General features: G+C 45.5%; 1 protein-coding gene across 4 annotated transcripts in view; it reads right to left on the reverse strand.

The window, feature by feature from the left end:
• The window catches only part of myo16 (myosin XVI), a 92188-nt gene that overhangs the window by 25328 nt on the left and 44444 nt on the right, over positions 1–22416 (reverse strand). For all 4 annotated transcript variants that reach the window (XR_015125296.1, XM_086265760.1, XM_086265758.1 and 1 more), the window contains exons 18-27: positions 21980–22097; positions 21220–21291; positions 19842–19983; positions 19171–19243; positions 13799–13951; positions 13178–13378; positions 11648–11723; positions 9176–9372; positions 8200–8280; positions 7045–7250 (exon numbers count right to left, since the gene is read on the reverse strand). Coding sequence is in view for 3 of the 4 variants with exons in the window: in XM_086265760.1 (XP_086121886.1) it covers positions 7045–7250; positions 8200–8280; positions 9176–9372; positions 11648–11723; positions 13178–13378; positions 13799–13951; positions 19171–19243; positions 19842–19983; positions 21220–21291; positions 21980–22097 (1319 nt within the window). In the remaining variant the exon portion in view is untranslated. The remainder of the gene's footprint in view (positions 1–7044; positions 7251–8199; positions 8281–9175; positions 9373–11647; positions 11724–13177; positions 13379–13798; positions 13952–19170; positions 19244–19841; positions 19984–21219; positions 21292–21979; positions 22098–22416) is intronic.

Below are 22416 nucleotides of genomic sequence, written 5' to 3' on the forward strand. Positions count from 1 at the left end.
AAACGGCCGGAGCGGCTGAACTGGGGGGGTGGGGAACTGACAGAGGGCAACCCAGCCCGGGAGCGAGGCTGGCACTGGCGGTCAGAAAAAGCTGAAGACGACTCGGACTCCGTTGATTTTGGGTCGCTCCTGGGGGAAAAAACAGAATCCATCAGCCCGGTGGCAGGTGGGCGGCCGCGGCGAGGGGCCTGGGCCGGGACCACCTGATCCTCTTGCATAACATGTGCAGGCTTAAGTCTGTCAACAGAGACAACTTCCTGCCGACCGCCAAAGTCCAAAACGAAATGTTTGTTGCCTGGTTTAAGAACCCTGTATGGCCCGTCATATGGTGGACGCAGCGGAGTCCTATGGGCATCGTGCCTGACGAAAACGAAACGAGCAGAGTCCAATGAACTCGGAACAAAGGTGTCAGGCAGGCAGTGGTGCACAGGACCAGGAACAGGAAATGAGTTTCTTGGGGGGCGAAAAGGCAACAAAGAGGTATCGAAACATGGGGGAGGGCTCTCAGGTAAGAATTCCCCGGGGACCCGGAGAGGCTGGCCGAGGACCAGTTCAGCCGGGGAAACCCCGAGGTCTTCTTTAACCGCGCTACACAAACCCAGCAAAACCCACGGAAGACGGTCGACCCAGTCGCCACTTGTCAAGGAAGCACGGAGCGCGGCCTTAAGTGACCGGTGAAACCGTTCGCACATCCCATTAGCTTGCGGGTGGTATGCTGTGGTGCGGTGGACCTTGACTCCCAGGCCATCAGCCATAGCAGACCAAAGCTCGGAAACAAACTGGGGGCCCCTGTCCGAGGTAATGTCAGCAGGGGGGCCGAAACGTGAAACCCACGTTGACAAAAATGCCCTGGCCACCGTCGCCGCTGTCGTGGACGCCAGGGGTACCGCCTCCGGCCACCTGGTTGTGCGGTCCACCACAGTCAAAAGGTGCGTGAAACCCTGTGACTGCGGCAAGGGACCAACCAGGTCCACATGAACGTGATCGAAACGCCTACCCGGGACACGGAAAGGTTCGAGGGGTGCCTGTGTGTGCCGGTGGATTTTCGAGCGTTGGCATGGGATACAAACTGCCGCCCATTCTTTCACCGTCTTGCGAAGGCCCGGCCAAACAAACCTGGCGCTGACCAGCTTGACCGAGGCCCGGACGCCGGGATGAGAGAGGGCATGCACCGAGTCAAAAACACGACGACGCCACGAAAGGGGAACCACCGGGCGGGGGCGGCCGGTGGAAACGTCGCAAAGAAGGTGCGGACCGCCGTCCCACACCGGGGTGTCCTCCAGCACGAGGCCCGTTTTTGTTGACTGAAGGGCAAGGACGTCCGGGTCAGCACGTTGCTCGGCGGCCATGGCAGCGTAGTCGATGCCGACATACACCAGAGAAACCAACACACGTGAGAGACAGTCAGCGACGTGATTGGACTTACCAGCCACATGCTGAATGTCTGTGGTAAACTCAGAAATGGCCGCCAACTGGCGCTGCTGGCGTGCGCTCCATGGGTCAGAGACCTTGGACATCGCAAACATCAAAGGTTTGTGGTCAACGTACGCAGTAAAGTTGCGACCCTCGAGGAAAAAACGAAAATGCCGTGTTGCGAGGTGCAGGGCCAGCAACTCCCTGTCAAAAACACTGTACTTGCGTTCAGCATCCCGGAGCGTACGACTGAAAAAGGCAAGCGGTTGCCAGAGACCTGAAACCCGCTGTTCCAACACTCCGCCCACTGCCACGTCCGAGGCGTCGGTGGTCAACGCGATCTCCGCCGACGGAAGCGGGTGGGCCAGCAGGGCGGCGTCAGCCAGCGCAGACTTGGCTGCGGAAAACGCACGGACGCGTTCAGGCAGCCAGTCAACCGGATCTTTGGCTGTTTTACCTTTTAAGGCAGCATAGAGCGGCTGTAGCAGGTGGGCAGCTCTGGGGAGAAAGCGGTTGTAAAAATTTATCATCCCCAAGAACTCCTGCAACGCTTTAACCGACGTGGGACGCGGGAAAGCCGAAACGGCCTGGACTCTGTCGGGCAACGGAACCACACCTTCAGCGGAAATGCGGTGCCCGAGGAAATCCAGAACAGGCAACCCAAACTGGCACTTGGACGGGTTGATGATCAGGCCGTGCGCTTCCAAACGCTGGAAAACCTGGCGCAGATGGGACTCGTGCTGGCTCGCTGAGCAGCTGGCCACCAATATATCGTCCAGATAAACAAAAACGAACGGCAGCCCACGCAAAACGGAGTCCATCAGCCGCTGAAAGGTCTGGGCGGCACCTTTCAGGCCAAACGGCATGCGCAAAAACTCGAACAAGCCGAAGGGGGTAATGACAGCGGTTTTAGGAACGTCTTCGGGGCGCACGGGAACCTGGTGATACCCCCGCACCAAGTCAATTTTAGAAAAAATCGACGTTCCGGCGAGATTGGCAGAAAAATCCTGAATGTGGGGGATGGGGTAACGGTCATTCTCCGTGGCATTATTTAAACGGCGGAAATCTCCGCATGGCCGCCACCGACCGTCCGATTTGGGCACCATGTGAAGCGGAGAGGCCCATGCACTGTTCGAACGCTGTACAATGCCAAGGCGCTCCATGGCTGCAAACTCTTCCCGAGCGACGGACAGTTTCGCGGGGTCGAGGCGGCGCGCGCGCGCGAACACCGGGGGCCCGACCGTGGGAATATAATGCTCAACCCCATGCTTCGTTACCGTGCTAGAGAAATTAGGGACAGACAGCGATGGAAACTCTAAAAGCAAACGCTGAAAAGCATCCCCGGAGGTCACTACATTAGCCCGAATCAGGGGCTCGGCGGCCCGAGTAAAACAGGGTAGCGAAGAAAACGAGAGAGCATCGATTAAACGTCTGTTAGCGACATCGACAAGTAGTCCATGAGCACACAGGAAATCAGCACCCAAAATAGGTACAGAGCTAGCAGCAATAACAAAGTTCCACTGGAAATCCCGGCCATGAAAACAAACAGTCACCAACCTTTCCCCAAACGTTTTGATGGGAGAGCCATTAGCTGCAATGAGCTGCGGCCCACAGTTCGCTGCTAGTCCGTCGGCAGTGGTAGGGGGAAGGAGGCTCTTCTGGGAGCCGGAGTCCACGAGAAAACGTCTCCCGGAGCGCGAGTCCTCTATGAAGAGCAGCCTTTCTGTATTGCCAGCGGTCGCGGCTGCTACGGCGCGCTGGCGGGTCCGTTTCCCTGGGCCGTGAAAGCGCAAGGCGGCAGGCAGCGACGCGCTCTGTCGCCAAAACGCTGATGGTAGAAACAGATGCTCTTTCCGCGGTGCCGGCGTGTAGCAATCCCTGCCGTCAGCAAGGGGGCGGATGCTCCGGGGGAGGCAGGTGGAGGCGTGGAAGGTGCCGCCGGCGTGTCCGTAGCCAGGGCGTGAACGTCGAAAGTGCGGCTAGCCAGGAGAATACGATCCGCTTCTTCAGCCAGGGAGCGATAATCCTTCGCAGGCAGAAGCGGAGAGTTCGCGAGGACAGCTCTCACGGCGGCCGGTAGTTGGCGGAGGAAGAGGTGCACGAAGAGGAAACCACCGTCATCCGGCCCGAGCAACGATAGCATGTTCTCCATGAGTTCGAGCGCGGTACCGCCACCCAAGCCTGACAGGTTGAGGAGCTTTTCGGCTCGTTCGGCGTCGGAGAGGGCATAGCGCCGAAGAAGCAGCTCTTTGAGGGCGGCGTATTTCCCTTGGGCGGGTGGGTCCCGGAGGAGCGCCATCGCGCGACGGGTGGCCAGCGGGTCGAGCGAGGCCACCACATGGTGATACTTCGTGTCGTCAGCCGAGATGCCGCGAAGGGCGAACTGAGCCTCCACGTGTACGAACCATGACGGGGGGTCATGGAGCCAAAAGTCCGGCAGTTTCAGCGCCACAGCGAACGTAGCTGCAACAGGAGGCGGAGGTCCGGCGGCCGCTGATGCATCCATAGCGGAGTGTGCGTTATCTACGGCCCGTTGCATGCTCGAGTCAGGGGTCACCAATGTGGAGGTAAGCATCAACGACACAGCTCTCAGTTCTCACTCCTTCTTTATTCGTCTCCAACATCAACTGCTCATATCGCGCCACAAAACACAGGAACACACTTCCTATACACTGGGTGTGAGTGGAGCCCTCTAGTGGTCCACCACACTATCATACATGAACTTGATTTAAATTCTGATAAAACTAGGAACTCTGTGGAACACCTATCAAAAAATTAAGGATAAATATTTTATTTACACACAACAAGATCGACAGAACCCTAAGAGCCTTCATCTGAAAGTTAATGGGGATGTGGCGAACAACACTAGAGGCCAACTTTAAGCCAAATGAACAACCATCAAGTGCAGGATTTACCAAGGAGATGCTCTGTCCCCACTGCTGTTCTGCTACAAGACTGGCTATGGATACTGACTACAGAATTGAGGAATCATTTGGCGCCTCCTCTACATGGAGTAGAGTAAACGAAACATTGATTCACTGATCCAAACCACTAGAATCTACAGTAATGACGTTGCAATGTCATTTGAACTGGAGAAGTGTAGTCAGATGGTGAATAAAAAGGGAAGGTAGTCAGAACGGAGGGAACTGCAATACCAGAAGGCAACATTGCAGACAGTGAGGAAAGTTACAAGTATCTGGGAATCCCACAGGCAAATGGGAATCATGAAGATGTTGTTAGGAAAGCTGCAAATACTAAATAACTGCAGAAATTAAGCTGAATGGGAAGAACAAGATCTGGAGAATCAACACCTATGTACTGCCAGTTGTCAGATACCCTGTTGAGATCAGGTGGCCAAGGGAGAAGATAGAAGCCACTAACATCAAGACAAGGAAGCCTTACCATGCATGGAGGGTTTCATTCCAAGGCCAGCACCCTGAGACTGTCCACTAAGCGTGGTAGAGGACTAGTGAGTGTCAAATCCACTATCCAGAAAAAAACAGCAAAGATCCATGAGTACATCAGGAAGATGGCCACAAAAGATAGTGTGCTTAGTGAATACCTCAGGTAGCAGAAACCCGATAAAGAAGAGGAGCAAGAAGAGTTACCATAATGGAAGGACAGGGCCCTGCACAGCATGAACCACTTGCTGATAGAAATGGCTGATATCAAGAAATCTCGCCAATGGCTGGACAAAACTGGACTGAAAGATAGCAGAAAGGCACTAATCATGGCAGCAGAGGAGCAAGCTCCAAGCCCAAGATCCATGGAGGCTGGGGTCTACCATACCAGGCAAGACCCCACCCGGATGCAGGCTGTTATGCAGGTACAGGCTGTTATATGCTGGGCTGTGCCTGAGACAATCCAGAGAGAGATAGCGCAACAGGAAACAATAAAACCAATGTAGTTTGAAATTCCCAAGGTCAAAATACAAGATCATTGTAAAATTCTGAAGCCTCATGTTTCTGTGTATCATACAAAACCAACAAACCTATTTCCTGATTTCATTAAAACACTTTGAGGGAATATATTTATCTAAGTGTTCCTATCACTATTTGAAAACTGTGATGGATTCATGTGTACAGTAAAATCTACAAACGTCAATCATGTGGACAATATGTGATGTCTGACTCACTGCTTTCATTTTTCTTGTTTCAAAATCCATTTAGCGGTTAAGTGTTTTTTCTAGTCCACTAGAAAACCACTAAACCCACCAACCAAACTGAGCTGAATGTAGTGAAAGTGCAAAAGTGCATGTTTGTTTTTTCTTTCTAACTGCTCAGTGTGCGGTGTGCAGATAATTGAAGAACTTGCAACATGTGTAACAAAAAACTGGCATAGCTGAATTTGTTAAGTAATGTGTTAAGATTACAGCATTACAGAGAAATTGAATGTGATTACAGTAGTGAGTTACTTTGAATAGAAAACCAAACATTAAGAGGCACAGCCATTCCTTTTCTTTAACTTCTCATAATTATGTTTTGACAACTTCAAGAATGTTGCTTCAAACTCATTAGCAGTGAAAATACTGAACAGGTTTTTGATTCATCCACTCTTTCAATTGAGGTTAAGGAAGTGAGGAGCTGGTTTGCACAAGTTTGTATGTATGAATATGTGTAGATGTGTGTGTGTAGGTGGTGGGTAGGAGGATTGTGTGTGTGTCCAGGGGGGGTGATGTTTACAGCAAAGTAGTGGAAACTTTTGAGGGGGGTCATGTGACCAGCTTTGTCGTCTCTCATTATCTGCCAAGAATGTTCATGTTAATCCCTTTATCCTCAAAAAGAGAGAGAGAGAAGCTAAGAGAACAGAGGATGAGAGAGAGAGAGGGAAAGGGAAACGGGGTGGGGAGGTGGTTGGACTTAGAGGTAAATCCTCTCAGTATTTTACTGGTTCTCAGAATCAGAAGACAGGAAAAACTGAGACAATTAACTGAAGCTGAGGAAGTGAGACATAGAAATGGAGGAGAAACGGAATGTCAAAATCACATTGTTTTCTCTGTTTCTCAAAAAAAGAACAATGAGTAACACATGAAGGCAAAGCGTTTTTAAAAAAAAGGGCAGATAGTAAGGGAAGTCAGGTGATGTGGAGTAACTGTCAAAAATAACCGTCAAGTGCAGGACAAAATGACCTTACGTACAATTGGTTAATGCCTGTGTGTCACGCTGACATGGGAAATGTCTGTGGTACTCATTAGCAGCAATGGTCTCCCATTATACCTAAAAAAAGACATTCTGGGTCACGCTGCACTCGTAACAATAAGAGTCGCAGTGACTTTTCAATTCAAATATGTCGGTCTGCCTGTGAACTCGCAGTACTGTAGGGTATATGCCCATGCATTCATTAGCAGTCATTTGCTCTGAATCTTTAAGTCTACTTTCACCTGCTTGATGTGTAACAGATAAAGGGAAGTTTCGCAGTGACCTGCTGGGAATGGTTCGGTATAACTGAGATGAGTCAGAGAGACAAAGAAGCAGTGCAATATGTCAAATTTAAGACCTTTCCCTAAAAGTAGCATCTGAGAGCTAAGAAAGATGTGGTAATAAAGTGGATCAGCATACGGAGACAAAACAGTAAATTAAGAGGAGAAGTTTCGATAGTTACAGCACTCTTATCCGCTGCTATAACACTGACCTGCTGAGGAAGCCTGGAAAGGACAGGCGCACGGGGTAACCATAACGGATCATGCGCACCATCTCAAGCACCCCGATGTACTGCAGCTGGGTAGACACATGGAAGCTGTCAAAATTGTCTGGCTGACAACTAGAGTTGGGTCGCACACACTCCACGAAGTGGGGAGTGCAGGCCTGCAGTTTGCTAACCAACTCTGACAGTGTGTTCTGGAAGAGAAAGAAAACACAGAGGAGATGCATTCAATTGCACATTTTTAGCGAGTCGATCACAATAGCCTCGTGGCTGTTTTTACATGTAAAGTAATTTAGAGAGGAAGGAAGGATTGTCTGACTTCATTTGATGTTTGACGTGTGTGCTGTACAAACTGGAGCAAAATTACAATGTGTTTGTGACAAAGTGGTGTGATTTTGGGGTGTGTTTTTGCCTCTGGAGAAAACAAAAGCACAAAGAGCTCTTTGCTCTGTCTACGGGTGTGTGAGGGAGAACGCGAGAAAGAGCTTTTCTTCAATCCCTGAATTCAAAGATGCTCCATTCAAGGTCACATAGACCCATAAACACTTACATCTGTGTTTTTGCCATTCGTCAAACTAACGTCAGTCTATGCACTGCATACCCTTAGGTTTCAGTGCTCAATACCTCACCCCTCATCTTTGGATGCCACTAGCAGCATTCACATAACTGTCTTCCCTCCAAACATGCGTATGCACACACTCAAATACGTGCCCACAGAACACAGTGGTTTTTGTTCATTGTTCATTCATTCATGTGGAGGGCTTCATGTTTGGCTTGGTACAGCATCATTCTTCAGCCCACTCTCTCCTTCCCTGCCATTCCCAGAGGGACTCGTTGACCACAAGTCCACAAGTCCGATTGTGCAATACACTGGTTTCATTCAAACCAAAGGTACTGCTTCTCTCAACCACATTTTAGGCTTCTTGCGTCACCACCAAGAAGCCGCTCTCCCCTGCTCTCCTCTAACTGAAAATTTGTGCTTCTTTATATAGTTGTGGAATCACAGCACCCAATTCTAAACTTAGTTTTGCATTGTTGCAAATGCACAGTAATTCACAAGATTGACATAAATTCCTTTGCTTATTCCTGTAAAATTTCATTCGCTTGCAACTGGAAGAATTATGTAACGGGACGAGATCATACCCTTAGCTGGACTGCCACTGTGGTGGGTCCACAACGCTCTAGTCGCTGGAGGAAGGAGCTGGAGCCCTTTTTCTTCAAGATCTGGAAGCAGGAAGCGATAATACAGGAACTTATTAGACAGATGAACCTCTTGAAGGGGCCATTGATGAATACGGAACATTATCATCACATATCATCAAATTTGTGCAGCCTTAGTAAAACCATGTTGATATCTTTGATAATTGGTGTGGTTCTTGCAATCAGATTAAATATGTAGCATATTTAGAATTCAGACACAGTTATGATTTGTCATATGTAAGAAGAGGTTCAGTGCTTCACTGTTATATTTACAGGCTTATACACCGAGCAGCAAAACAATATTGCCTAGTGTTACCGTATAAGGCTGCTGGGACAGATCAGTGAGGTTAAAGGGGCCTTGTATAAGCCTTTGCTCTAGATGGCTAATGAGCCACAGAAACAGCAGACAGGGCCTCCTGAAGGTTATACAACCAGCAATCACATATGTGCACCACTACACTGTACTTTCAAAACATTGAAACAAATAAAATAAAGAGGGAAAAACAGCTGAACGAAGAGACTTGGGACACTATCGTTTTCAGGTGTGCTTTTTCGTGTTTTGAGAAAAATGTATAAGCACACTAATGCCCCCAGTTCATGTGCACGTGCATACATTCTTGCGGAGCTTTTATCTCTTGCAGGGCTGCACAAACAAATCTAATTCCCAGATGTTTATATATAGCAGTGTGGTGGGAAGAAGCCTAGATTAGCCTTTTCTTTTTCTGGGTAAACATGTCACCAAGTCCTATTTTCTAATATGCAGTTGAAATGGGAGTGGCCATGTAATATTTTAGTTTACTTAAATCTAGTGGTCACGCACTAAAAATACTATAAAGGTGAATTGATGTCAGTGTATTGGCTCAAGTGTAGGGTGTAGCCACAGTAGTGGACTCATCCTACTGTGTGCAAGGTACCGTACCTTAGTAAGATCATGGTACCTCCGGGGCTGTTGGGGGATTGAGCTGGCACTGACAAGGGAGACTGATGGTATCCTGTGGAGCAACAAGGCAGCTTTAGGCCCCCTCAGCCCTATGCAGCTCCGGGCTGCTGGCACCAAGGAACCAGTCTGAGTCAGCTTGGACTGGAAGAGCTGCTGCAGCAACACACTCTCACTGGCTGCCGGGCACAAAGCACATACATGCAGAGAGGGAGGAAAACATAAGGGTAAGAGAAGCAATAGCATTGGTTGAAAAAGTGGGTGGAAGCGAATATGGAGAGGTGAGAAAGAAAGAAAGATAGAAAAATGAACAAGGACAGAGAGAAATATCAGTGGAGGAGTGTAAGCAGGGAGGACGCATAAAATCAATCTGCATGTAAACAACAATCAGTTAGGCAACAAGAGGGGGTGGACCATGTCACTCTATAACACGTGGAGCGGTTCGCAACAACAATGAGCTCATTCAGAAAGCCAAACAACATGTGTGTGAACGTGGGTGTGTGGCTCTAATCTGAAAGGCTGAGAAAGACACAGAAAAAAAGGAAAGAGAGAGCGAAGGAGAGGTGGTAAAGGATGGTGGCAGTTAAGCAAATAAAAAACAAGACTTCTTTCAGGACTTAAATACTAAAAGCTCCGAGCTAATTGCCTTTTTATTCATGGCAATCACTTCGATCATCTGAATAATCCATGTAGCTTTGTCTCGATCAATAATCTATTTTGAAAGAAAAATCTGGAAACAGTTTTTTGTTCTTAACTAAAGGTTTTTTTCACTCATTTTAAAGAAAAATATAAATCAGAGCAGTTGGTGACACAAAACAGACACCAGGATTGCTTTTTTTTTTGTTTCATTTTTGGTATAAAATGAAAGACAATGACACAATTACTAACCAATGACGATGATTATATTCAAATGTATCATTTTTTATAAACAGCTCAAACGCTATATTAAAAAAAATATGCAGGGGTGTTTAGTTTTATCACATTTATGGACACATCATCAAGGGTTGGGTAGATTAACAGGAGCTGTCTAGATAGACTTCATTCACTTGGCAGTTTGCACTTAAATTCATTCTTTTCTTTCTGAAAGTAAACCATAACTCTAGTGCTGCTGTAAAGTATAAAGATTGTTAACCACTTTGACTTTTATACTTTGAAAAACTAATTAAAATAACCTTTTTAAATGTTAACAGCGTAACTAGCCATTTATAGCCTATTACATTTCATGAGTAACCTTTTTCAACACTGCTGTGCTCCTGTTTTCCAAACCGTGGTATAGTGCATGTAAAATTACAAGAACAAGAGCTGTTGCCCCCACTAAGAGGGGCTAAACCCTTAAGTGAGTGCTTCTGTGAAGAGCAAACAAAGGTTAAGTGAATAGCTAGCCAGAAACATGAAACAGTATACTGCAAAATGTCTGAGCATCCTGCAGAATTATAAACAAGGGAAGATAATAATAAAGAGTCTTTGTGTGCAAACACTCGCATGGACACAGACCCTAAATTAGCTTAATCAACCTACCATCTTTGTAATGAAATCTCATAAGACATATCTGCGAAATGGAACGGTTCGAACATTAAACATGTATCCAAATTATGTAACTTTTTTTTAAATACCCAATTCAATTTTAAGAACAAAATTATATGTAAAAAGTCATAATTTCCACCTTTAAAATGCTGTTACAAACATTATCTTATTCTTTCAGTTGGTGTTTTGTTTGAAAAATGGAGATAAGCTACATGGATTCAGAATACTGAACTACACTACGAACATTTTGGGCACACTGTTTTGGTTTTGAGTCAAAGAGCAATAAGAACAACAAACATAAAGAGCTCTCTACAGCAACAGTGAGAAAAACAAGGAATAAATCTTGCATTTTTTTCAGGTAAACTGATTATAAAAACATTCAGGGCATTATTTTTAGATCATCTTCACCCTATATTCACAGCCTACAATTTCATGTAATAATGCACATAGCAGACACTTTGGTCCTTTTAACTTCAAGCCCTAAACAAGAAGTGACGAGGGGATGCCACCTAAAAGAAAAAAACCACATTGTTTATGTCTCGGTGTGGATGAAAGGCAGCGATGCATCGACCTGTCAGACGGAGGGATAACAGCCAAGTCTGAGAGACGAGCTAGCCTTTAGAAGATTAGCCTCATCATGGAAATTATAGCAATTAGGCTTCTGGACACGAGGCTAGCCTGGCAGTCACACAGCGAGTCCCTGTGTCCTGCTAACCACAACACCTCACATCTGGCACTTTCTATAGACAATATACACACAGACGGTGCTGTCTGCTGCACAGGGGATGAAACGCACATATAAAAACACAACCACATTTGGACAACGAGTGGTTTTGTGTACTGTTTGTTTACACAAGAGTGCGTCTTTGTAATGAAGCGCGTGCTGACACCACAATGTGCACGCATGTCTGTTATTCATTGGGTACTTACACTTAATCGTAAACAGGAGATTCTGAGGAAGAGAGTCCTTGTTTTTTGTGAGCGATCCCGTGAGGTTGTATGAAATCTGGCAGAAAAAAAACAAATAAATACAAATCAAGAAATATATACTAGTATAAAAAAAATATTCCATTATATTTATTCTATCAGTTCATATCTCGCAAATGTGCTATGAACCACAGATACAGATGCAATACAAACAGGCCCAGTAACTGGCTGGTCCTTTAGTGGTCGCCATAGTGGATCATCTGCCTCAATATCGCCCTTTCTCTAGCATTCTCCTTCTGTCGGGCCAATCCTCCTTTATTGCATCCATGAACCTTCTGTGTGGTCCAATATAACCACCTGCAAATGTCCAAACCATCTCAGCCTTGCCTCAATAAGTTCTATCGATGTACTCATTTCTAAGATTCACCGTTTCCAGCTTGGCCTCCTGTCTTTTTTTCAGTGCCACCATCTCCATGATGAGAACTGAGCTGGTCTTGCTACCAACCTAACCTTTTACTCTTGTTGCCATCTTTATGTCACAAATCTGACACTCATCTCAATCAACTCCATCCTACCTGCGCTATCTTCATTAGCTCTCTTGTGCACTGGCTGTTGCTTTGGATGGTTGACCCCAGGTATTTAAACTCCTCACTACCTCTCTCCTTGCTTGCTCACTGTCACACCTGCTTCATTAACACATGTGTTCTGCTTTGCTTCTATTGACTTCCATTCCTCTTCTCTCCAGAGCATACTTTCACCTTTAGTCTCTCTTCCATCTGCTCCCAACTCTCATCACAGATCACAATGTTGTCTGCAAACATCGCAGTCCACACTCCCGCGTGACCTCATCTGTCAGCCTGTCCATCACCATCACAAACAACACGGGGCTCAGTGCCGACCCCTGGTGTAATCCCACCCCCATCTTAAACCCATCTGTCACTACTACTGCACACCATACCACTTTACCGCTGTCCTCATACATGTCCTGCACCTCCCTCACATACTTCTTGTGCCACTCCAGACTTTCTCATGCAGTACTATAGTTTCTCACTTGGCACTCTTTCACATGCTTTCACTAGATTCACAAATTTATTCTGCATACGTCTCCATCAACACTCTCAAAGCAAACATCACATTTATAGTTTTCTTTCTTGGCATGAAGCCATACTGCTGCTCACTGATCATCATCTCTCGTCTTCACCTAGCTTCAGCAACTCTTTCCTATGTCTTGGTATGAGTCATCACCTCTTTCCCTCTGTAAATTCTGCACATCACCCTTATGCTTGAAAACTGACACCAGTACATTTCTCTTCTCACACACATCTTCCTCAGGCATCCTCTCACTCTCAATCTCCTCACACTGTATAAAACAATGTGCTCAAAAAGACATCCTAGACATCGCCACACCTCCACAAGTATGTCATCTGGACTAACTGCGTTTCTAACATTCATGCTCTTTATAGCTGGCCTCACTTCATCCTCATTAATCCTTTGCAAAATCTACTGAAATAAAATTGCCATACACACACAGACCTGTCCTGCATAGTGGCTGACAATAAAGGCTGGGCCTTGGTCTTTCGGTGGGGGGTTCCCATTGCCATCCTTGGTAGTGAGAGACAGCCCATGAATTTGGTTGGAGTCCAACTGGGCAGAGAGCCTCTTGTACAAGGTCTGCTCTAATGGCCGCAGGCTCTGGCTCTCCTCATCTAACACGCACAACAGCCCCTGGGGCTTCTAGAGGAGGAACAAACAGATGTTCACATTATCATTTATTTAGGAGATATTTACAAGCACTAAGCAATAACAGTAATCCATATTTTGTGACACTTCCAGAGAGCCACATTTTTTTTTTTCGTGTGACATGAAGGAGATTCAGTGATATTATTTGATTTAGAGATTTCTCGCACCAATTACAACAGAGGCAGACAGTTGGCTTAGAGGGGCATTAGCAGTTATGTTTATATAGACTTTTTGAACATGTTATGTTTTTGCCTTTTGTCTCAATTAAAACGTCAAGACTTTAACTGTGTACATTAGAAAACTGAATAATTGTGATTCCAAAAGTTAGGTTGGGAAAGTGTGGTTGGGATTGTTGCATTACATAATGTCAGATCAAACTGGACTGGACTGGTCCAAACTAGAAGCATACAGTACCTGAAAAAAGAAGTCCAGAATGGCTGGGTGGTTTCTGGGAGAGCGTGCGTTCTCCATGGCGATGCCCTCCTGCAGACACTCAGCCTGCTCCTGCTGGAATAGCACCTCAGAGACGTACTGCCTCAGCCGCTCATTGGTCATGTTCACACACAGCTGGAATGCACAGAGCGCACACACACCAGCATGTAAACACTCTTCAGCACGCATGGCTGACGTTCATCAGAGAGATGCTGCTGAATGCTTATGTTTAAAGAACAAAAATGTTCACAATGCTGGACACAATCGGCTGTCGGGGGCATAAATGAGCTGACTTCTCTTGTAACAGTGGACCAGTAAACTATTACAAATGTCTGACACCTTGGTGTAGACTAGGGTTTAATGCCAGGAAATGGGATTCCTGGGAAATCCTAGCAAGATTATTTCCCCAGTTCCTGGGAAATGTAAAGACAGAGAAAAAATTAACTTGAGTGCTGTTTATTAAAAAATGTAGCCTGTTAATGAATACAAAGCATTTGGGGTCAGTAGCACATGTTCCAACTTCTGAGTTGACACTGTGGGATTGCATTTCCACGGTAACACATTTTGTATGGTGTGGCCTTGTTTATGCACACATCCAGAAGAAGGAAAAAAGTGAGTGCAAAATGAACAAATGTGACTAAAATAAATGATGCCTGTTGTTGCAAGTTCATTTTTGCTTTAATCGGGGAAACTCAGAATCTATTTTAATTATGATTGGTCCATCTGATTTATATATTATAGTTATATTTTGGTAACACCACTATACATTAATTGTCTATTTTGCCTTAATAATAAGCAGAAAAACACGTAGAAAATGTCATTGTGAACACATGCATGCCCGATTCTCCGTGGTGTATTAGAGCTGCTTTAAATGATCAGAGTTTAGCTGAAGTTATTAAAAAGAAACATGTTTAATTCCCAGGATTCCTGGGAAAACTGAAGATGAATTTTCCCAGGAATCCCAGAAAATAAAAACACTTTGCAGTTTATTGTAAACACATGACAAAAAAGATTGAAAGAGATTGTGAAACATCTATAAACATCTATAAAACATGTGTAACACTAATTATATGCAGGTCTTGGTTGACCTTACTGAGCACGATTATGATGCGACTGTATTCCTGAACAATGCAACTGTCATATCGAACAGAAGCACTGCAGATGCAAATCATCTGTGCCCTATTGATGGCTACTGTTAATAGGAGCACTAGAGTAACCAGAGACATATCCATAGCATCGTAAATTCAATAACAAATGCAGTTAAAGTCCGAGCAGCACTCACTGCCACAGCCGCAATTTCAATAAGTACAGACCACTCAAAGGCACTCAGGGCCAGCTACATACTGTCATAGCTTGCCCTTTTAATAGGAGTAATGAGAAGCAGGATAGAGTGGTCAACCTGCAGTGCAAAGTGTCACATCAACTCTCCTTTCTATAGTTTCTCTGGGTTGGCAGTGTATAACTGGACTAGTCCAAGGCAGAAACTGCTCCAATACAGCAGAAGTAAAATATCACAATAATTATAGGATATTAGGATAAAATCTGATTTGCTGAATGCATGGTAATCATTAACTAACAGGCGTAATATATTTTTCATAGTGCAGGCGGTCCCATCTTCAGTCTATTCTTTTACTCCAAGCTAGTTTAGTCCATTAACAGCTTAGCCCCAGCAGGTGGTTGATTGAGTTAGCTCATTAGCAAAGTGTTGAGCAGGTACAACACATCCCTGCAAACACAGTTCTAATTAACAAGTTCTAATGACCCCGATCCTTGTGCGCATGTGGAGCGTGCTCGGGTACGCTGCTGCATATGCGTGCACATGTGTGTACAAACATGTCAGAGCTTGTTTGTCACTGAAGTGCCACGTCTACTGTACGAGGTCATTGTGTTTATCCAGAAGTTGCCCCTCCTCTTCCCTCTTCTGTGGGTTTAGTGTCTGATGAAAGAAAGCATGCAGTGCCAGACACAGTAGTTTTTCCTCTCGCTTTTTTTTTTTTTAGATTTTCTTATCCTGTTACTTTCTTTTCTCTTCTGGCACTTTCTATGACTTAAATAGAAAAGGTGAAATAATCTCTCACCTCCATTTGGACTGGAAAAAAATCCAGATGGGCTAGGCCACTGTTATCTTAGTGACAGACACACACACTCATACAAAGCAAATACAAACAGACACTCTCTTAATGAAAGCTGTGAAAAACTAGTAGCTCCACAGGGAGGAAGTGTGAGCTTTCAGTAGCAGGAATAAGCACTTAGCCTCTTGAGCACTATAAATTACACTCTGAGGCTCCGGATACACACACACACACACACACACACACACACACACACACACACACACACACACTTGTCTTGTCTGTCTGATCCCTGCTGATCTTACAACTGAGTAGTCTATTAACAGTGCATGCCTGATGAGAACATGGCAGATTTACAGCCTATAGCAGGTGAGCTGTATACAGCGGCACATGTTGCACTTCACAATCTATAGAACCAAAGATGGCAGACATGCTGAGCAGCCTGTGGATGCAAATATATGTATATATACAAACATGTATTCCAAAACTTCCTTGCCACAGCAGGTAGCTCCATGTGTTTCATTTGGCTGAATTTTAAACCGGAGAGTTCGTCCGTTAGTCGAACCTCGGATACAGGAGGAACAATGCGGTTTTCGTCCTGGTCGCGGAACACTGGACCAGCTCTTTATCCTCTCCAGGATACTTGAGGGTGCATGGGAGTTTGCCCAACCAGTCTACATGTGTTTTGTGGACTTGGAGAAGGCATTCGACCGTGTCCCTCGGGGTGTCCTGTGGGAGGTGTTGCGGGAATATGGGGTGTCTGGCCCATTGCTACGGGCCATTCGATCCCTATACAACCGTTGCAAGAGCTTGGTTCGCATTGCCAGCAATAAGTCGGACTCGTTCCCGGTGGGTGATGGGCTCCGCCAGGGCTGCCCTTTGTCTCCGGTTCTGTTCATAATTTTTATGGACAGGATTTCTAGGCGCAGCCAAGTGGCGGAGGGCTTTCGCTTTGGTGGCCTCAGAATCTCATCTCTGATTTTTGCAGATGATGTGGTTCTGTTGGCTTCATCGGGTGAGGGCCTCCAGCTCGCACTGGAGCGGTTCGCAGCCGAGTGTGAAGCAGCGGGAATGAGGATCAGCACCTCCAAATCTGAGGCCATGGTTCTCAGCCGGAAAAGGGTGGAGTGCCCACTCCGGGTCGGGGATGAGTTCCTGCCCCAAGTGGAGGAGTTCAAGTATCTCGGGGTCTTGTTCGCGAGTGATGGGAGAAGGGAGCCGGAGATCGACAGACGGATTGGGGCTGCAGCTGCAGTAATGCGGACGCTCCACCGGTCCGTCGTGGTGAAGAGGGAGCTGAGTGTAAAAGCGAAGCTCTCAATTTACCGGCCGATCTACATCCCTACCCTCACCTATGGCCACGAGCTGTGGGTAGTGACCGAAAGAACGAGATCGCGGATACAAGCGGCAGAAATGAGCTTCCTCCTGTTAGGGAAAATATTCTAAAACACTTCTTCAGTAAAGACTCAGAGAAGAGAAACACACAGAGTTCTTGCTAGCAAGGGCAGCTCCCTACTGAGAGACTCGCACTAAGAAACTGCCCCGGTCTTTATTTATACTTCAGTGTGTGTGTGTGTGTGTGTGTGTGTGTGTGTTACTGCTGATCAAAGGGTCATGAGAGCACAAAAGGTACATCCTTGGTCAGGAAAGGGGGTAGTCTCCCCCACCCTAGATAACATGGTGAGGAAGTCCAGCAGTTCATCTATATGTAAAGAAGCACTTAAACTAAAACAAATGTAACTACGTTAATCCTGCCATAAAACAATAAAACAAGGTATGAGCTCTCATGCTCCCAGACGTGGGGGTGCATTCCTGGGATGCACCCCAAGCCTGCAGCCTGTTAGAGATCACACACAATTAATTATATGCCTCTAAGTATACATGGTTGAATATTTTCTAATACAAATAACTACATGCAGTATTCTACCATATGCAAACTTATATCACTAAAAGATTATACTGACTACTAAATACAATTTTCCATTGACACCTCCGAAGGGTGGCTGGCCTCTCCCTTAGAGATAGGGTGAGAAGTTCGGCCATCCGGGAGGGGCTCAGAGTAGAGCAGCTGCTGCTCCACATCGAAAGGAGCCAGCTGAGGTGGTTCGGGCATCTGACAAGGATGCCCCCTGGGCGCCTCCTGGGTGAGGTGTTCCAGGCATGTCCCACCAGGAGGAGGCCCCGGGGCAGACCCAGGACACGCTGGAGAGATTATATCTCTCGGCTGGCCTGGGAACGCCTTGGTATTCCCCCGGATAAGCTGGAGGAGGTGGCTGGGGAGAGGGAGGTCTGGGCCTCTTTGCTTAGGCTGCTGCCCCCGCGACCCGGCCCCGGACAAAGCGGATGAAAATGGATGGATGGATGGATGGATGGATGGATGGATGGATGAATTTTAAACCAGATATGTTTCCTGACACAGTCTCAAAGGGCATTTCTGAAGCAACCTTATGTTAACTACTATACTATAGGAACCACAATACATCAGATACATAGAAACATTAAAAATAAATAATATAGTGATGTCTCAAACATGAGATGCAGGACTTTAAAAACCCGGTTTTTAAAAAAGGAGTAGTTTATGTGCCAGTTTCAGGTACACCACTGTTACACACTAAGCAAATCTGCTTGTCTTCATAGATAGACTTCTTAATATTAAATATAAACTTTACTCATGAACCAAAACTAAAAGTCATGCACTTATTATTTACTAATGTTTCTGGTAGTGAGCAATAATTACACTGCCTGTTACTAATGTAGCCATATCTGGGTGCAAAAATGAAAAATAAATGGGATCAACTATTCTGGACTAAGATCAACTTGATTCAATAGCCTGTACTGGCAAGTAATGTAATGCCAAATATATAAAGTTGTATTTTATTAAAAACAGGTTTTGTATTCCTCATACACACACACACACCCACATGGTGGTTTGAGGCTGCCTATTACACTAACATGTTGCACAGAGACAGACACTGTGTCAGCCGTTGGTTCATTGGAGGACAGATGAAAATCACGCCACAGTCAGCCACAGACCTCACCACATTCATTACAATTACAGACAAAAATGTCTGGGCTAAAACAGATAAGAACTCCAAATATTTAAAAAATTTGATTAGGATCACATACAGTACCATTCAGAGATATTTCAATAGCAGAGAACGGCCACAGGGGAGGCATTTGGCTCAATTAGGCGGAATAATCACACAGCGTAAAGGGACGAGGAACATAATAGCAATGTTTTGGTTTTTTGGCTGAATTTTAAAACAGAAAGCACTGTCCCACCTGCTCAAATCCATTCTTCTGAAATTCTTCAAACCCAAATATGTCCAAGATCCCAATCTCCCAAGCAGGATCACTGGAACAAAGAAATGAATGTTACTTATTAAATAGCCACTTTTATTTTTCCTGAGTCAACATGAGAAAAGTGTTGCTTATGTCACTAATGAGACATTTGATTCTATTGTGTGTGCGCGTGTGTGTGCAATAAAATCTGAAAGGGGTGTGCCACGAATGTGTGGTTGACAAATGTATTACATTCTGTGGCTGGTGTGTAAACAAGGCAGCTCACAAACACATTCCAGAAGATCTAGCGCAGGTTATCAGAGTGTGATAAGGCTTCACAACATCAACAACACCAAGGATCCTATGTCCTTCACCTGGGTGTGTGTGAACATAAGTTGTTTTTTGTGTGTATCTGAGGCCTCCATTAAAAAAAAAAAGCCTTGGATGTGTCCTCCATCTCTAACCTGTTGTTCAATACACAGATTTTAGTCCACAAGTTTATTTAAATGTTTATCTCTGCTCTAAACTAAAGGATTACTTTACAGTATTAGTGTTAGTCACTCCAGTTTACACAAATGAGTGATTGCTTTTGGAAATCTGTCATTTCAAAGGTTTTTATTGTGGTGTGTCGCGGAAACACATCTAGACACAGACACCACACACCACTATACCTGATGGTGTCATCTTGTCCCTGAAGGTAGTCGTTGATATTGTTGACCAGATAACTGAAGAGGCGCCCGTAGATGGCTTTGGCAAGCTGGTCCCTGTACTGCTCTGACATCTCTACTGTGTGGCGCCGAGTGATCACATCACCTGCACAAAGGCACAAAATACAGTTTCCGGTATTCGACAGATGGGGTTTTTACACTTTTCTTTCTTTAAAAGGTTAAATCTCCTTAGGGCTATGAATACTACTAGTGGTGCAACGGATCACGGTTGATTCGTAATCCAAACCGATCCCACTCACGGTTCGGCACGCACGTGATCCGAAGATTCGAAAAAAAAGGAAAAAAAGTATGCGTATGGTGGCGTGGTGGGTCTGTCAAGAGATAGTTATGGCCAGTGCTAGCGGTCCAAGTGGAGGAGCAGAGGAGCTTGCGGTATTTAAGCAGCCCTTTGCTGCCCAATCCGACCAGGCTAAAACTATTACAAAAGCTGTTGGGGTGTTTAGCTGCAGACGGGAGGCCGTATCCCGCTGTGCAAAACAAGGGGTTTAAACTATGATGCTTGAGCCACGCTATGATATCTTGTTGCGCGTCCAGTTTAGTGGCAAGATCGTTCCAAGCACGTATGAGCAGGAAAAGATTTAAGTTATGGCTGAACTGTCCCAGGCATCTTCTGTTGCCCTAACTACTACAAATGGGTGGAGCTCCAGCGCAACGGAAAGCTATGTGACCGTGACCGCTCATTATATCGCAGCAGAGTGCGATATAATGAGCGGTGTATTATTGTAGGGTCTACCTTACAATATAAAGCGCCTTGAGGCGACTGTTGTTGTGATTTGGCGCTTTACAAATAAAATTGAATTGAATTGAGTGGTAGATACAAAGCCCTTTACTGCCCTATATTGTACCATAATTTTTTTTAAATCTTTTTTCTTTTTTTACTGATCCGAAAATTGATCCGATCCCTGACTTAAAACCATGATCCGATCCGAACCGTGAGATTTTTGATCACCACTAAATACTACTTATCTCTCTATGCTCTCTCTCTTGAGGGCTCCAAAGACAGTCCCAGGATAGAAGAGATATACAGATTTTTGACATATTAACAGAAAACCCTTCAAATTTGACGCCTACATAAGGGATATTCTGTAAGGGGTATTTCCCAAGCATGGTCTGGGTCCATTTATCCCTTTGGGGGAAGGACCATTGTAAAGCCATAGTAAAATTATTCTGGGTGATTATTTGATTGTGCGCTGAAGCATCATGATGAATATGGTCTCTTCAAGGATGACAATGCCCCTTATCCATATGGTACCACGGCTCACTGAAAGGTTGGATGAAAATAATGCAAATGGTGAACACGAAAAGGCTGATAAAGCAATACCTTTGAAATACTGAACATCAGAGGTGAGGGCGGTGCTTAAGTCACTGGAGGATACCTGCAATAATCCAGCAACTGTTGCAAGGAAGAAAAAGAGAGAGGGAGCAAGGAAGAGGCAGAGTAAATGACAGTGACAGGTTAAAAAAGCATCAAAATAACGCCATTAAATGTTAACCGAGCATCAGAAAGATAGGGACGATAACATCCCAGAGCCCACTGCTCTGATGATGATATCACACTGACAGCATAACAGCCTGAACTCTGCTAAAGCTCATTCCCGTTTAACTGATCGATGAAGCTGGCAGCAATTAGTCATCATTGGATTTCTGAGCAGAACCCATCAACAAGCAGCAAAAACAGGTGACAGCAACCCTTCGCTGACATCACTAGTCGTAACAATACATCTCCAAGGTAACAATGTCTCCTTCCCGATCAGGTGCTGATGTGATTTGTTTACATCAAACATGTGCTAGCTGCATAATGAGCGAATTAGACTGAGAGACAGGAAAATAAGGCTGTCCCTGATGACGGAAAAGTCTGTACATGTACATGTTGTTTTCAGTGTGGATACCAAACAGGTAACTGCCTGGCCTTCAGCTATTGCTGGCAAGCTGCCAAGAAGACTACTCTAAGGGAGGATGAGGGAGGCGCTCTGACAGCAAGGTAAATAGAATGAGTTAGTGAGATCCACCCCTCCTCCATTGCCTAGTTCCACTTCCTCTAAGGGTGGAAATGTGGCCCTGGTGGTGGCATAAGCACTGACCTCTCTCCAGCAGCTGCAGGTCGGAAGGGAAGGCTGTGTCAGCATCTGTCAGTGCTGTGAAACGCAGGTCCCCGATATGGAGCACAGCAGAGAGCAGCGTAAATACTGAGTCAACCTCCTAGCAGCGAAAAAGAGAGAGAGAGACAGGAGAAAGTTGAGAGAATATGATATTAACTATAATCTTTAACTACTAATTAAAAATGGAACTATATGAAACGGTTATCAAATCCAACCTTTTTCATAGGGACATGAGTCTTTATTCGATGTCAACTTCATGATCCTAGTGATCCTTCTAACAAGCCCATGGAGCCAAAGCCTTATTAAGTTCAGTCCTCTTTGCCCCAGACCTCCAATTAATCTCACTTCTATAATTCAGTGGCCAGGTTCGCTCATTATCTTGATCCCTGGCGGTGAAGATAGTGTGGAATAAACATGCT

This window comes from Aulonocara sp. 'chitande type north' Nkhata Bay, linkage group LG16 (assembly GCF_057382095.1).
Source record: "Aulonocara sp. 'chitande type north' Nkhata Bay isolate Kocher_YH1m ecotype deep benthic linkage group LG16, A_spYH_male_GT1.1, whole genome shotgun sequence".
NCBI classification, from domain to species: Eukaryota; Metazoa; Chordata; class Actinopteri; order Cichliformes; family Cichlidae; genus Aulonocara; species Aulonocara sp. 'chitande type north' Nkhata Bay.